At 51.5% G+C, this 12,852-nt stretch overlaps 1 protein-coding gene across 1 annotated transcript in view; it reads right to left on the bottom strand.

Moving 5' to 3' along the window:
* The window catches only part of LOC147096268 (tenascin-X-like), a 442,953-nt gene that overhangs the window by 201,048 nt on the left and 229,053 nt on the right, over positions 1-12,852 (bottom strand). The window contains 3 exon segments of the mRNA XM_085975125.1: positions 95-376; positions 6,234-6,375; positions 6,378-6,676. Of these exon segments, the coding sequence (XP_085831251.1) occupies positions 95-376; positions 6,234-6,375; positions 6,378-6,676 (723 nt within the window).

The raw sequence follows: 12,852 nt of genomic DNA, 5'->3' as shown, positions 1-12,852 counted from the left end.
AGAAATGCAAGTTCGTGGGGGGGGGGGATGTGGCGATTGAAAATGACGCCACCACGCTGCCAGACCCCCTGCCCTTTAACCATGAAGACGTTACCTGTGGTCACGAGCACCGCGAAGGGTCCCGTGCGGCGGCCGCCCCGCACCCCATAGAGGTGCACCGTGTATCCGGTGACGGGGCTCAGGCCCTTGACGACAGCGGAGCGGAAGCGGCCCAGCACCTTGCGCTCCTCCCAGCGAGCGGAGCCCGTTGAGACCCTGTACTGGATGACAAAAGAGTCGAAGGCCCCTTCCGGAACCTTCCAGGACAGGCGGAAGGCCTTGGGGGTAATATCTTTAACCGTCACGTTGCTAATACCAGCAACCTGGTCTGAAGAAACTAAAAAAAACACAGGAAAGAAAGAGACAAAAGAAGGAAAGTGAGAGTCTTCCCATCAGCCTCCACCCAGCAACGGATCATTTTAAACAAGTCAAGGCAGAGATTTCACTTCCCCAACCCAGCCACCCCTCGCCCCCAAACAACCCCCCCCAAACACAGCCACCCCTCGCCCCCAAACAACCCCCCCCCAAACACAGCCACCCCTCGCCCCCAAACAACCCCCCCCAAACCCAGCCACCCCTCGCCCCCAAACAATCCCCCCCAAACCCAGCCACCCCTCGCCCCCAAACAACCCGCCCCAAACCCAGCCACCCCTCGCCCCCAAACAACCCACCCCCAAACACAGCCACCCCTCGCCCCCAAACAACCCCCCCAAACCCAGCCACCCCTCGCCCCCAAACAACCCCCCCAAACCCAACCACCCCTCGCCCCCAAACAACCCCCCCAAACCCAGCCACCCCTCGCCTCCAAATAGTAATATGGAGGTGAGGGAAGGCATAAAAAGGGAAATTAGAGAAGCGTGCGATAAGAGCACAGCTGTCATCATGGGTGACTTTAATTTACATATTGATTGGACTACCCAAATTAGTAAAAATTCTGAGGAGGAGGAATTCCTGGAATGTTTTCGGGACGGTTATCTGGACCAATATGTCGAGGAGCCGACTCGAGATCAGGCCATTTTAGACTGGGTATTGTGCAATGAGAAGGGACTTATCAGCAATCTTCTTGTACGAGGCCCCTTGGGTCAGAGCGATCATAATATGATCGAGCTCTCAGTCGAGATGGAGAGTGAGGAAATTGAATCAGAGACTAAGGTCCAGAACTTAAATAAAGGGAATTACGAGGGTCTGAGACGGGAATTGGGTAAGATTGATTGGGTGGTGTTTCTGGGGGGATTGACAGTAGAGAGACAATGGCAAGCATTCAAAGATAGAATGGAAGAATTCCAGAACATGTTTATACCGGTTTGGCATAAAAATAAACCTAAAAAGGTGACTCAACCGTGGATAACGAGGGAAATTAGGGACAGCATAAAATCAAAAAAAAGGGCATATCAACTGGCAAAAAAAAGCACCAGACCGGAAGATTGGGGGCAGTACAGGATACAGCAAAAGAGGACAAAGGGATTAATCAGGAAGGGGAAAATAGAATACGAAAGTAAACTTGCAGCAAACATAAAGACAGACTGCAAAAGCTTTTATCGGTATATCAGGAGGAAAAGACTGGTAAAATCCCAAGTCGGTCCCTTGCAGTCCGATTCGGGAGAATATATAATGGAGAATAAGGAAATGGCAGACCAATTAAACTCATACTTTGGTTCTGTATTCACAAAGGAGGACACAAATAACCTCCCAGGAATATCGGCAAACATGGGGACTAATGAGAGGGAGGAGCTGACAGAAATTAGTATCTCTAGGGATATGGTGTTGGGTAAGTTGAGGGGACTGAAGGCCGACAAATCCCCGGGGCCTGATAAACTACATCCTAGGGTACTTAAGGAGGTGGCCCTGGAGATAGCAGATGCTCTAAGGATCATCTTCCGGAACTCCATTGACTCGGGAACAGTACCCGTGGATTGGAGGGTAGCTAATGTTACCCCAATATTTAAAAAGGGGGGTAGAGAGAAAGCAGGGAATTATAGACCAGTAAGCCTTACATCGGTTGTGGGCAAAATGCTAGAGTCCATTATTAAGGATAAAATAGCGGAGCACTTGACAAATGGGGAAAGGATCGGACAGAGTCAACATGGATTTACAAAGGGTAAATCGTGTTTGACTAATCTGCTGGAATTTTTTGAGGAAGTAACTGGTAAAATAGATGGGGGAGAGCCAGTGGATGTGGTGTACCTTGACTTCCAGAAAGCCTTCGATAAGGTTCCACACAAAAGATTATCATGCAAAATTAAGGCTCATGGAATTGGGGGCAAAGTATTAACGTGGATAGAGAACTGGCTGGCGGATAGAAAACAGAGAGTTGGAATAAACGGCTCGTTTTCGGAGTGGCAGGCAGTGACCAGCGGGGTGCCGCAGGGATCTGTCCTGGGACCCCAGCTGTTCACAATATATATAAATGATCTGGATCAGGGAATTGGATGCAATATTTCCAAATTCGCTGACGACACTAAACTAGGAGGAGGGGTGGGCTCTAATGAGGATGTCAGGAGGCTACAGTGCGATTTGGACAGGTTGGGGGAATGGGCGGATACGTGGCAGATGCACTATAATGTGGATAAATGCGAGGTTATCCACTTTGGGGGTAAAAACAGGAGGGTAGATTATTATCTAAATGGCAATAGATTGGGAGATGGGGAAGTGCAGAGGGACCTGGGTGTTCTTGTGCACCAGTCACTGAAGGAGAGCATGCAGGTGCAACAGGCGATTAAGAAGGCAAATGGTATGTTGGCCTTCATATCAAGGGGGTTCGAGTATAGGAATAGGGATACCTTACTACAGCTGTACAAGGTGCTGGTGAGACCGCATCTGGAGTATTGTGTACAGTTTTGGTCGCCCCATCTGCGGAAGGATGTTCTTGCCATGGAAAGAGTGCAACGGCGATTCACCAGGCTGATACCTGGAATGGCGGGAATGACCTACGAAGAGAGATTAAATAGTTTGGGCTTGTACTCACTGGAGTTTAGAAGATTGAGAGGGGATCTCATCGAAACATATAAAATTATGGCAGGCCTGGACAGGCTGAATTCAGAGAGAATGTTTCCAATGGCCGGGGAGCACAGAACCAGGGGCCACAGTCTAAAAATAGCAGGCAAATCATTTAAAACAGAGATGAGGAAGAATTTCTTCACTCAAAGAGTGGTGAGCCTGTGGAATTCCCTGCCACAGAGGGCTGTGAAGGCTAATTCAATAAATATTTTCAAGAGAGAATTGGATATATTTCTGAAGGCTAAGGGGATTAAGGGTTACGGAGAAAAGGCGGGGACGGGGTACTGAACTGGTAAGATCAGCCATGATCTCATTGAATGGCGGAGCAGGCTCGAAGGGCCGAATGGCGTACTCCTGTTCCTATCTCTATGTATCTATGTAACCCCCCCCCCCAAACCCAGCCACCCCTCGCCCCCAAACAACCCCCCCAAACCCAACCACCCCTCGCCCCCAAACAACCCCCCCAAACCCAGCCACCCCTCGCCCCCAAACAACCCACCCCCAAACACAGCCACCCCTCGCCCCCAAACAACCCCCCCAAACCCAGCCACCCCTCGCCCCCAAACAACCCCCCCCAAACCCAGCCACCCCTCGCCCCCAAACAAACCCCCCCCAACCCAGCCACCCCTCGCCCCCAAACAACCCCCCCCAAACCCAGCCACCCCTCGCCCCCAAACAAACCCCCCCCAACCCAGCCACCCCTCGCCCCCAAACAACCCCCCCCGAACCCAGCCACCCCTCGCCCCCAAACAACCCCCCCGCAACCCAGCCACCCCTCGCCCCCAAACAACCCCCCACAAACCCAGCCACCCCTCGCCCCCAAACAACGCCCCCCCAAACCCAACCACCCCTCGCCCCCAAACAACCCCCCCCAAACCCAGCCACCCCTCGCCCCCAAACAACACCCCCCACCCAGCCACCCCTCGCCCCCAAACAACCCCCCACCCAGCCACCCCTCGTCCACCCACACCCCAACCCAGCCACCCCTCGCCCACCCACACCCCAACCCAGCCACCCCTCGTCCACCCACACCCCAAACCCAGCCACCCCTCGCCCACCCACACCCCAAACCCAGCCACCCCTCGCCCACAAACCACCCCCCAAGCCCAGCCACGCCTCCCCCAAACCACATCCCCCACCCAGCCACCCTTCCCCCAAACCACACCCCCCACCCAGCCACCCTTCCCCCAAACCACACCCCCCACCCAGCCACCCCTTCCCCCCAAATCACAACCCCCACCCAGCCACCCCTTCCCCCCAAATCACAACCCCCACCCAGCCACCCCTTCCCCCCAAACCACACCCCCCACCCAGCCACCCTTCCCCCCAAACCACACCCCCCACCCAGCCACCCTTCCCCCCAAACCACACCCCCCACCCAGCCACCCTTCCCCCCAAACCACACCCCCCACCCAGCCACCCCTTCCCCCCAAACCACACCCCCCACCCAGCCACCCTTCCCCCCAAACACCACACCCCCCACCCAGCCACCCCTCCCCCCAAACCACACCCCCCACCCAGCCACCCTTCCCCCAAACCACAACCCCCACCCAGCCACCCCTTCCACCCAAATCACAACCCCCCCACCCAGCCACCCCTCCCCCAAACCACACCCCCCAAGCCCAGCCACCCCTCCCCCAAACCACACCCCCCACCCAGCCACCCCCTCCCCCCCAAACCACACCCCACCCAGCCACCCTTCCCCCAAACCACAACCCCCACCCAGCCACCTCTTCCCCCCAAATCACCCCCCACCCAGCCACCCCTCCCCCCAAACCACACCCCCCACCCAGCCACCCCTTCCCCCAAACCACACCCCCCACCCAGCCACCCTTCCCCCAAATCACACCCCCCACCCAGCCACCCCTCCCCCCAAACACCCCCCACCCAGCCACCCCTCCCCCCCAAACAACCCCCCCACCCAGCCACCCCTCCCCCCAAACCCCCCCCCACCCAGCCACCCCTCCCCCCAAACAACCCCCCCACCCAGCCCCCCCTCCCCCCAAACCACACCCCCCACCTCTCCCCCCAACCCCCCCAACCCAGCCACCCCTCCCCAAACCACCCCTCCCCCCTCTGCTCCCCCCGTGCTCTCCCCTCTGCTCCCCCGCACTATCCCCTCCATTCCCCCCTGCAGTCTCCCCCCCTGCATTCCCCCTGCACTTACCCCCATTCCCCCCACACCCTTCCCCATTCCCCCTTTCTCCCAATTCCCCTCCCACATTCTCCCCCCTTTTCCACCCAGCACCCCCCCCCCCGCACACACCCTTCTCTCTCCCAATCCACCCGTTTCCAGCCCCCGTCAAGAGGTTGACAGATCGGAAAATCACGTGCGAGTGTGGAATTTCCCAAACACGCACTGCCAGGGAGCACCAGGAACGCTGAAGTGGGAATTCCTGGCCTGAACATCCCAAAGTGTTGCTTTCATTCAGGGAATGGGTCCTATTCTCTCTGCCGCTTGGACTGAATCAGGATTTACAGTAGAGCGGGCTGTTCAGCCCATCGTATTGGTGCCTGTACTATCCCAACTGGAGCTATCTACTCTCACCCCACGGGTGTACAAATACTATCCAGCTCCATCTTAAATGATGGCCAGTCTCTGCTTCAATAGCTCCCCCTATAGTACAACATTCCCTGCTCCAAGAACACTCTCTGTGGGTGAAAGCATTCCTTGGTATTTCTCTCTTTGACCTGCCAGTGATAGTTCACACCCCCTGCTACTGATTCACCAACCGGTGGAAACTATCTCCCAGTATTTACCCTTGCAAAACCTTTCCGTATCTTCAAAACCTCGATTCGGTACTTAACTGAGATCTCCTACATGAGACTGATAGATTTTTGTTAGGTAAAGAAATGAAAGGATATGGAGTCAAGGCGGGCAGATGGAGTTAAGATACAGATCAGCCACGATCTCATTGAAAGGCGGGACAGGCTCGAGGGGCTGAATATCCTCCTCCTGTTCCCGGGTCGCAAGAAGAAGAAAAAAAAAATCCCAATCTCCACAACTTTGTGTCATTTCTTCAGCAACATGCCTGTAAGAAAAATACACAGACGAAGACACGGTACAGAAACCTGGAAAGAAAGGGTCTGGGGAGAGAGTGCTCCAACAATGTGGCTTCCTGTGGATAAGAGCCTTTCCAATTAATAGCTTCCTGCATGGAGAGAACCAGTCAATAAATCCCACGTTATTCGGTTACCTGTAAGACTTGAGAGTTTGTCGTCAGTCACAACTTGGGAGGTTATGTTATAGTTAGCGGCAGGGGTCAAACCCGAGAGATCACCAGGTGTTTCGGATGTGGTGGCGTTCTGGGAACTGACCAGCGAGTACTGACCAGCGAGTCACTGAAGGGCGCGGGTGTCCACCACAGAGTCAGGTTCTGTGAGGTAACGTTTGAAATGGCTAAGTTCTCCAGCTCTGTTGGCTCCGTTTCAGAGGGAGCAGGCGGTTCCAGCTCCACCTCCTCCGACCCCGCTTCCTCCTCCTCCTCCTCCTCCTCCTCCTCCTCCTCCTCCTCCTCTTCTTCCTCCTCCTCGTCCTCATCCTCCTCCTCGCTGCCCTTCTCCTGAGTTTCTACTTGTGCTGCTTGAAGGGCAGTTGGCACCTCGTGTGTGGTAATTGGACCTGCGTCCACCCCAGGCACTGAGAGACGTTGCATTGCAAAAAGGAGGGAAAAAAAAGTTCTGTTAATATTCACTTATTAATTGACAGAGACGAGATCGCGAGGCAGCCATTATCCTCTTCAGAAAGGGCTTTGGACTGAAATTAAAATAGCAGCAAACCAGTGTTCAGTTCCTGTTCAAAATCAAGTCAGGCAAACATATCATGCACCAGCGTACAAGAAATCTGAGTATCAATAACCTGCACATTATTAACACGTGTACAAGAAACCTGTGTATTAATAACCTGCACATTATTAACCCGTGTACAATAAACCTGTGTATTAACAAGCTGCTCATGTATTAACCCGTGTACAATAAACCTGTGTATTAATAACCTGCACATTATTAACCCGTGTACAAGTAAACCTGTGTATTATAACCTGCTCATTATTAACCCGTGTACAATAAACCTGTGTATTAACAAGCTGCTCATTATTACCCCGTGTACAATAAACCTGTGCATTAATAACCTGCACATTATTAACCCGTGTACAATAAACCCGTGTATTAAAATCTGCACATTATTAACCCGTGTACAATAAACCTGTGTATTAATAACCTGCTCATTATTAACCCGTGTACAATAAACCTGTGTATTATAACCTGCACATTATTAACCCGTGTACAATAAACCTGTGTATTAATAACCTGCTCATTATTAACCCGTGTACAATAAACCTGTGTATTAATAACCTGCACATTATTAACCCGTGTACAAGAAACCTGTGTATTATAACCTGCACATTATTAACCCGTGTACAATAAACCTGTGTATTAACAAGCTGCTCATTATTAACCCGTGTACAATAAACCTGTGTATTAATAACCTGCACATTATTAACCCGTGTACAATAAACCCGTGTATTAATAATCTGCACATTATTAACCCGTGTACAATAAACCTGTGTATTAATAACCTGCTCATTATTACCCGTGTACAATAAACCTGTGTATTAATAACCTGCACATTATTAACCCGTGTACAATAAACCTGTGTATTAACAAGCTGCTCATTATTAACCCGTGTACAATAAACCTGTGTATTAATAACCTGCACATTATTAACCCGTGTACAAGAAACCTGTGTATTAATAACCTGCACATTATTAACCCATGTACAATAACCTGTGATATTAATAACCTGCACATTATTAACCCGTGTACAATAAACCCGTGTATTAATAACCTGCACATTATTAACCCGTGTACAATAAACCTGTGTATTAATAACCTGCACATTATTAACCCGTGTACAATAAACCTGTGTATTAACAAGCTGCTCATTATTAACCCGTGTACAATAAACCTGTATATTAATAACCTGCACATTATTAACCCGTGTACAAGAAACCTGTGTATTAATAACCTTGCACATTATTAACCCATGTACAATAACCTGTGTATTAATAACCTGCACATTATTAACCCCATGTACAATAAACCCGTGTATTAATAACCTGCACATTATTAACCCGTGTACAATAAACCTGTGTATTAATAACCTGCACATTATTAACCCGTGTACAATAAACCTGTGTATTAACAAGCTGCTCATTATTAACCCGTGTACAATAAACCTGTGTATTAATAACCTGCACATTATTAACCCGTGTACAATAAACCTGTGTATTAATAACCTGCACATTATTAACCCGTGTACAATGAACCTGTGTATTAATAACCTGCACATTATTAACCCGTGTACAATAAACCTGTGTATTAATAACCTGCACATTATTAACCCGTGTACAATAAACCTGTGTATTAATAACCTGCACATTATTAACCCGTGTACAATAAACCTGTGTATTAATAACCTGCACATTATTAACCCATCCATATATATAAGCGGTTCTTCTGTCTGTCTATCTGTCTGTCCTTCTGTCTGTCCTTCTGTCTGTCCTCGGGTGTGCGTCTGTCCGGCTATGCGCTCGAAAGTTACAGAGCTAGGCACCTCCCGGCCCCAGTCAACAAGCGGCCCCTGATCGCCACCATCTTTGTGAAGGCTGGAGGGGCGGGCCTCAGCCGAGCGCCGCTACCGCCGCCATCTTAGTAAAAGGCTGGTGCTGCGGTGGCGGCACGGAGCTCCGCGGAGTAGGTGCGTGGCGGCGTCTAACTCCCCCCCCACCCCCCACGAGTCTGACTCTCTCTCTCTACCCGCGCCTCCTGAATGCACGGGGAAGAGGCCCGGCGCACGCCGCTTTCGGAGACTTCAACTCCGTGACAGGTAAGGAGGGTCTTCGTTCACGTTGGGCAAGTGGGCGGGTTCCTCGGGTGCTGATCCCTGGCGGTGTGGGGCCGGAGCCCCGGCTCTTACCTTGCCCCGGAGAGCGGGCGGACGGCGGGGCCTGGAGTAGCAAATCGGGCACCACGGCAGAGAAAAACTGAGAGCGACAGAGGGGAACAGACGTCAGAGAGACAGAGAAATAGGGAGGGAGGAGAGGGAAGAGAGAGAGGGTGGGGGGAGGGAAGAGAGAGAGGGTGGGGGGAGGGGAGAGAGAGGGGGTGGGGGGAGGGGGGAGAGAGAGAGGGTGGGGGGAGAGGAGAGAGAGAGAGAGGGTGGGGGGAGGAGAGAGAGAGGGTGGGGGGAGGAGAGAGAGAGGGTGGGGGGAGGAGAGAGAGAGGGTGGGGGGAGGGGAGAGAGAGGGTGGGGGGGAGGGGAGAGATGTAGTGTATGTAACGTTTCCACCTTTAAGAGAACTATTTTAAGGGTTGCACTACTTTATCTTGGCTACTGTATACTGTAATACCGGTGGTGACCACACCAGTATATAAGTGCTGTGTAAGGATTGATTGGGCAGATTCGCCCTGACCTTCGAATAGTAAAGTCCTGTTAAAGTTACTCTTGTAGTCTGTGTATTAATTCGCCATATAACACACAGACTTTACAGTGGCGACGAGTTCGATCTTACCCTGCGGCAGCGATACATCCGAAGCAGTTAACGAGCGTCGAGAAGAGGCACCTGCCCTCGTCGTTCTGCTGAGGGAAGACTCGAGTCTGCAGAGCAAGGAAGAAGGAAGAATTCAGACACGAAGCCTTCCATCAGCAACAGGCAGTGATCGTCCCTTCTGTCACGGTGGTGAGTGAGCCGATCAGCCACGAGAAGCAAGTCAGCCACGTTGACTGTGAGTAGGGGGGAAATAAAAAGAAACGGAGGATAAGGGCGGTGAACTCGACCACAGTCGGGGGAAAGGAGCTGGACAGAAGTCGGGGCCAGAGACGCTGAGACTGGGGCAGCGTAGGGCACGGAAGCCGCGGTACAAGCGGGAACGCAGCCGGTGTGAGAGACCGGGCTACAAGCGGGAACGCAGCCGGTGTGAGAGACTGGGCTACAAGCGGGCTGGGAGACGCAACAGCGTCGGGAGGCAGCTCGACCGCGACCGGCGAAAAAGGCCGGGCAGCTACCGAGGCCGCGAGGCGCTGCGACCGGGATCGTAAGGCGCGGGAAGAAATAATAAATAAAACCGCGGAGAACTCAGCCGCAGCCGGGGGAGGAAAGGACCGGACTGCGAGAGGGCTGGGGAGGCGCGATTGAAAGCCGCTGAGGGAGAGACAGAGCCCGAGCGAGCGGGAGAGCTTCAGAATAAACTGAAGCCGGTGCGCAGGCTGCGAAACCCGAAAGCCAGCGGTCGTCGCCCGAGGGCAAAGCTTACCCCCCCCGCCAGAGGAAGACAAGCGCGGGAAACCGCCATCCTCGGAGGCAGGGAAGAAGATAAGCGCGGGAAACCGCCATTTTGAAAAAAAAAGTTAAAAAGTAAAGAAAAATTTCGTTGTTGTTCTCAGAAAGATTGTGAAGATGCCTAGCGTGGTAACATCAACGATTTTGATTCCGATGTGGAAGATTGGGCCACGTATGTAGAACGCATCGAGATATATTGTAAGGTCAATAAGATAGCAAATTATGATAAAGCTCTAGCCTTACTAAACTCAATGGGTGCGAAGACATACGGGCTATTGAAGCATCTTCTATCACCAGCTAAACCGGCGGATCAGTCTTTCGCTAATATTGTTGCTGTCCTGAAGGATCATTTGAACCCCACACCCGCTGATGTTAGCGGAACGGTCTAAATTTTACGTGAGAACGCAACTAAAAGAGGAAAGCAACGCGGAGTACTTGGTTGAACTGCGTAGGCTAGCAAAATACTGCCAGTTTGGGGAAAATCTGACAGAGGCACTGAGAGACAAGTTCGTGTGTGGGATGTCGAAGGAAGAAACACAAAAGCGACTGCTCGAAGAGAACGATCTTACACTTGATAAGGCTGTCCTTATTGCAGCATCGCACGAAGCCGCAGCGAGAGGCACGGCGGAGATGCAGCTGAAGACAGCGGTACTCAGCGTGGATCAAATGACTTCGGGTACAACGAAATGTTATCGTTGTGGGAAGACAACGCACGACCAGAACCAATGCTGGGTTAAAAACCAAGAATGTAGAAAATGTGGCAAGCTTGGTCACATAGCTAAAGTATGCCGGTCAGGAAAGAAGACCAGCAACAATAAGTCACCACAGAAGAAGTACAGAAAGGTACATAAGGTGACTGGGAAGAGTTCAGATGAACAGAATTCGGATTCAGACTCCAACAGCAAGGAACTGGGTAGTCTGAGGATTCACAATGTGAGTAAGGAAACTGACCGACAAACTATCTGGGTCACACTACAGATTGCAAAAGTCCAAGTGAAGATGGAAGTGGACACCGGATTGGCATTGACGGTCATGAATAAGCAAGATTACAAAAAGTTATTCAAACATATTCCCCTACGGGATACGGAGATAGTATTGCAGACATACACGGGGCATAAAGTATACCCCATCGGAAAGGTAAAAGTCAAGGTGAGACACAAGGGCAAAGAACACCAAGGAATGGACATATATGTACTACCCGAGGGAGGTCCACCACTTCTGGGGCGGGAGTGGATCAGGAAAATAAAGATAGACTGGCACTCCCTAAACACAATGACGGTAGATTCCGGAAAGAAAGATGTCAAACCTGAACGATTGTCCAGAATATTGGACGAGGCTAAAGAGGTATTCCAGCAGGGACTGGGAATACTGAGAGGAATTAAGGCAAAAATCAAGATTGCAGAACATGCAAGCCCAAAATTTTTCAAAGCCAGATCGGTACCTTACGCGATACGACCTGCTGTGGAGGCAGAACTGGAAGAGCTTGAACGTTCAGGGGTACTGTCTAAGGTGGACTGGAGTGAGTGGGCCACGCCCATTGTTCCCGTCATGAAGCCTTCGTCGAGTAACAAGCCAGGGGGACCGGGAAAGGTCCGCATCTGCGGAGACTTCAAGATCACAGTTAATCCGGTGCTTCACACGGTACAATACCCGCTTCCGCGGATTGAGGATATCTTTGCTTCATTGTCTGGCGGGAAACACTTCACCAAGATAGACCTGGCGCAAGCATACTTACAGATGGAAGTCGAGGAAGAGTCGCGCCAGTATCTCACAATCAACATGCACAGAGGCTTGTATCGATATAATAGACTGGTTTTTGGAGTGGCTTCGGCTCCAGCAATTTGGCAGAGGGCCATGGAGCAGGTCTTACAGGGTATTCCAAGCACTCAGTGTTACTTGGACGATATCCTGATTACGGGAGAGGACGAGGAGGAACACCTCACAAATTTGAAACTGGTGCTCACCAGGTTGAAGGAATATGGCCTTCGAGCTAACCGCCAGAAATGTGAGTTCTTCCAGAAACGGATCTCGTACTGTGGTCATGTCATTGACCAAGAGGGCCTGCACAAGTCACCTGAAAAGATCGAATCTGTCGTGAAGGCCCCCGCTCCGGAAAATGTATCACAGTTGAGGTCGTTTCTGGGGTTGATTAACTATTACCATAAGTTTCTGCCAAATCTATCCACGGTGCTGCACCCGCTGAATGCTCTGTTGCGGAAAGAAGTACCATGGAAGTGGAGCGAGGACTGTAAGAAGGCCTTTCGCAAAAGCAAGGCATTGATCACCTCTGAGGAAGTGTTGGCTCACTTCAATCCAACGCTACCTCTTCGTCTAGCTTGTGATGCTTCCCCTTATGGTATTGGAGCAGTACTCTCACACAAGTTGCCAAATGGCTCGGAAAGGCCAGTCGCATTTGCATCCCGATCATTGACCTCCGCTGAGCGCAATTATGCTCAGATAGATAGGGAGGCTCTCA

The sequence above is a fragment of the Somniosus microcephalus genome, unplaced genomic scaffold, assembly GCF_052327205.1.
Source record: "Somniosus microcephalus isolate GS21.2 unplaced genomic scaffold, FLI_Smic_1.0 unresolved_chr1, whole genome shotgun sequence".
Lineage (NCBI taxonomy): Eukaryota > Metazoa > Chordata > Chondrichthyes > Squaliformes > Somniosidae > Somniosus > Somniosus microcephalus.
The sequence above is the reverse complement of the archived record's forward strand: the minus strand, read 5'-3'. Positions and strand labels throughout refer to the sequence as shown.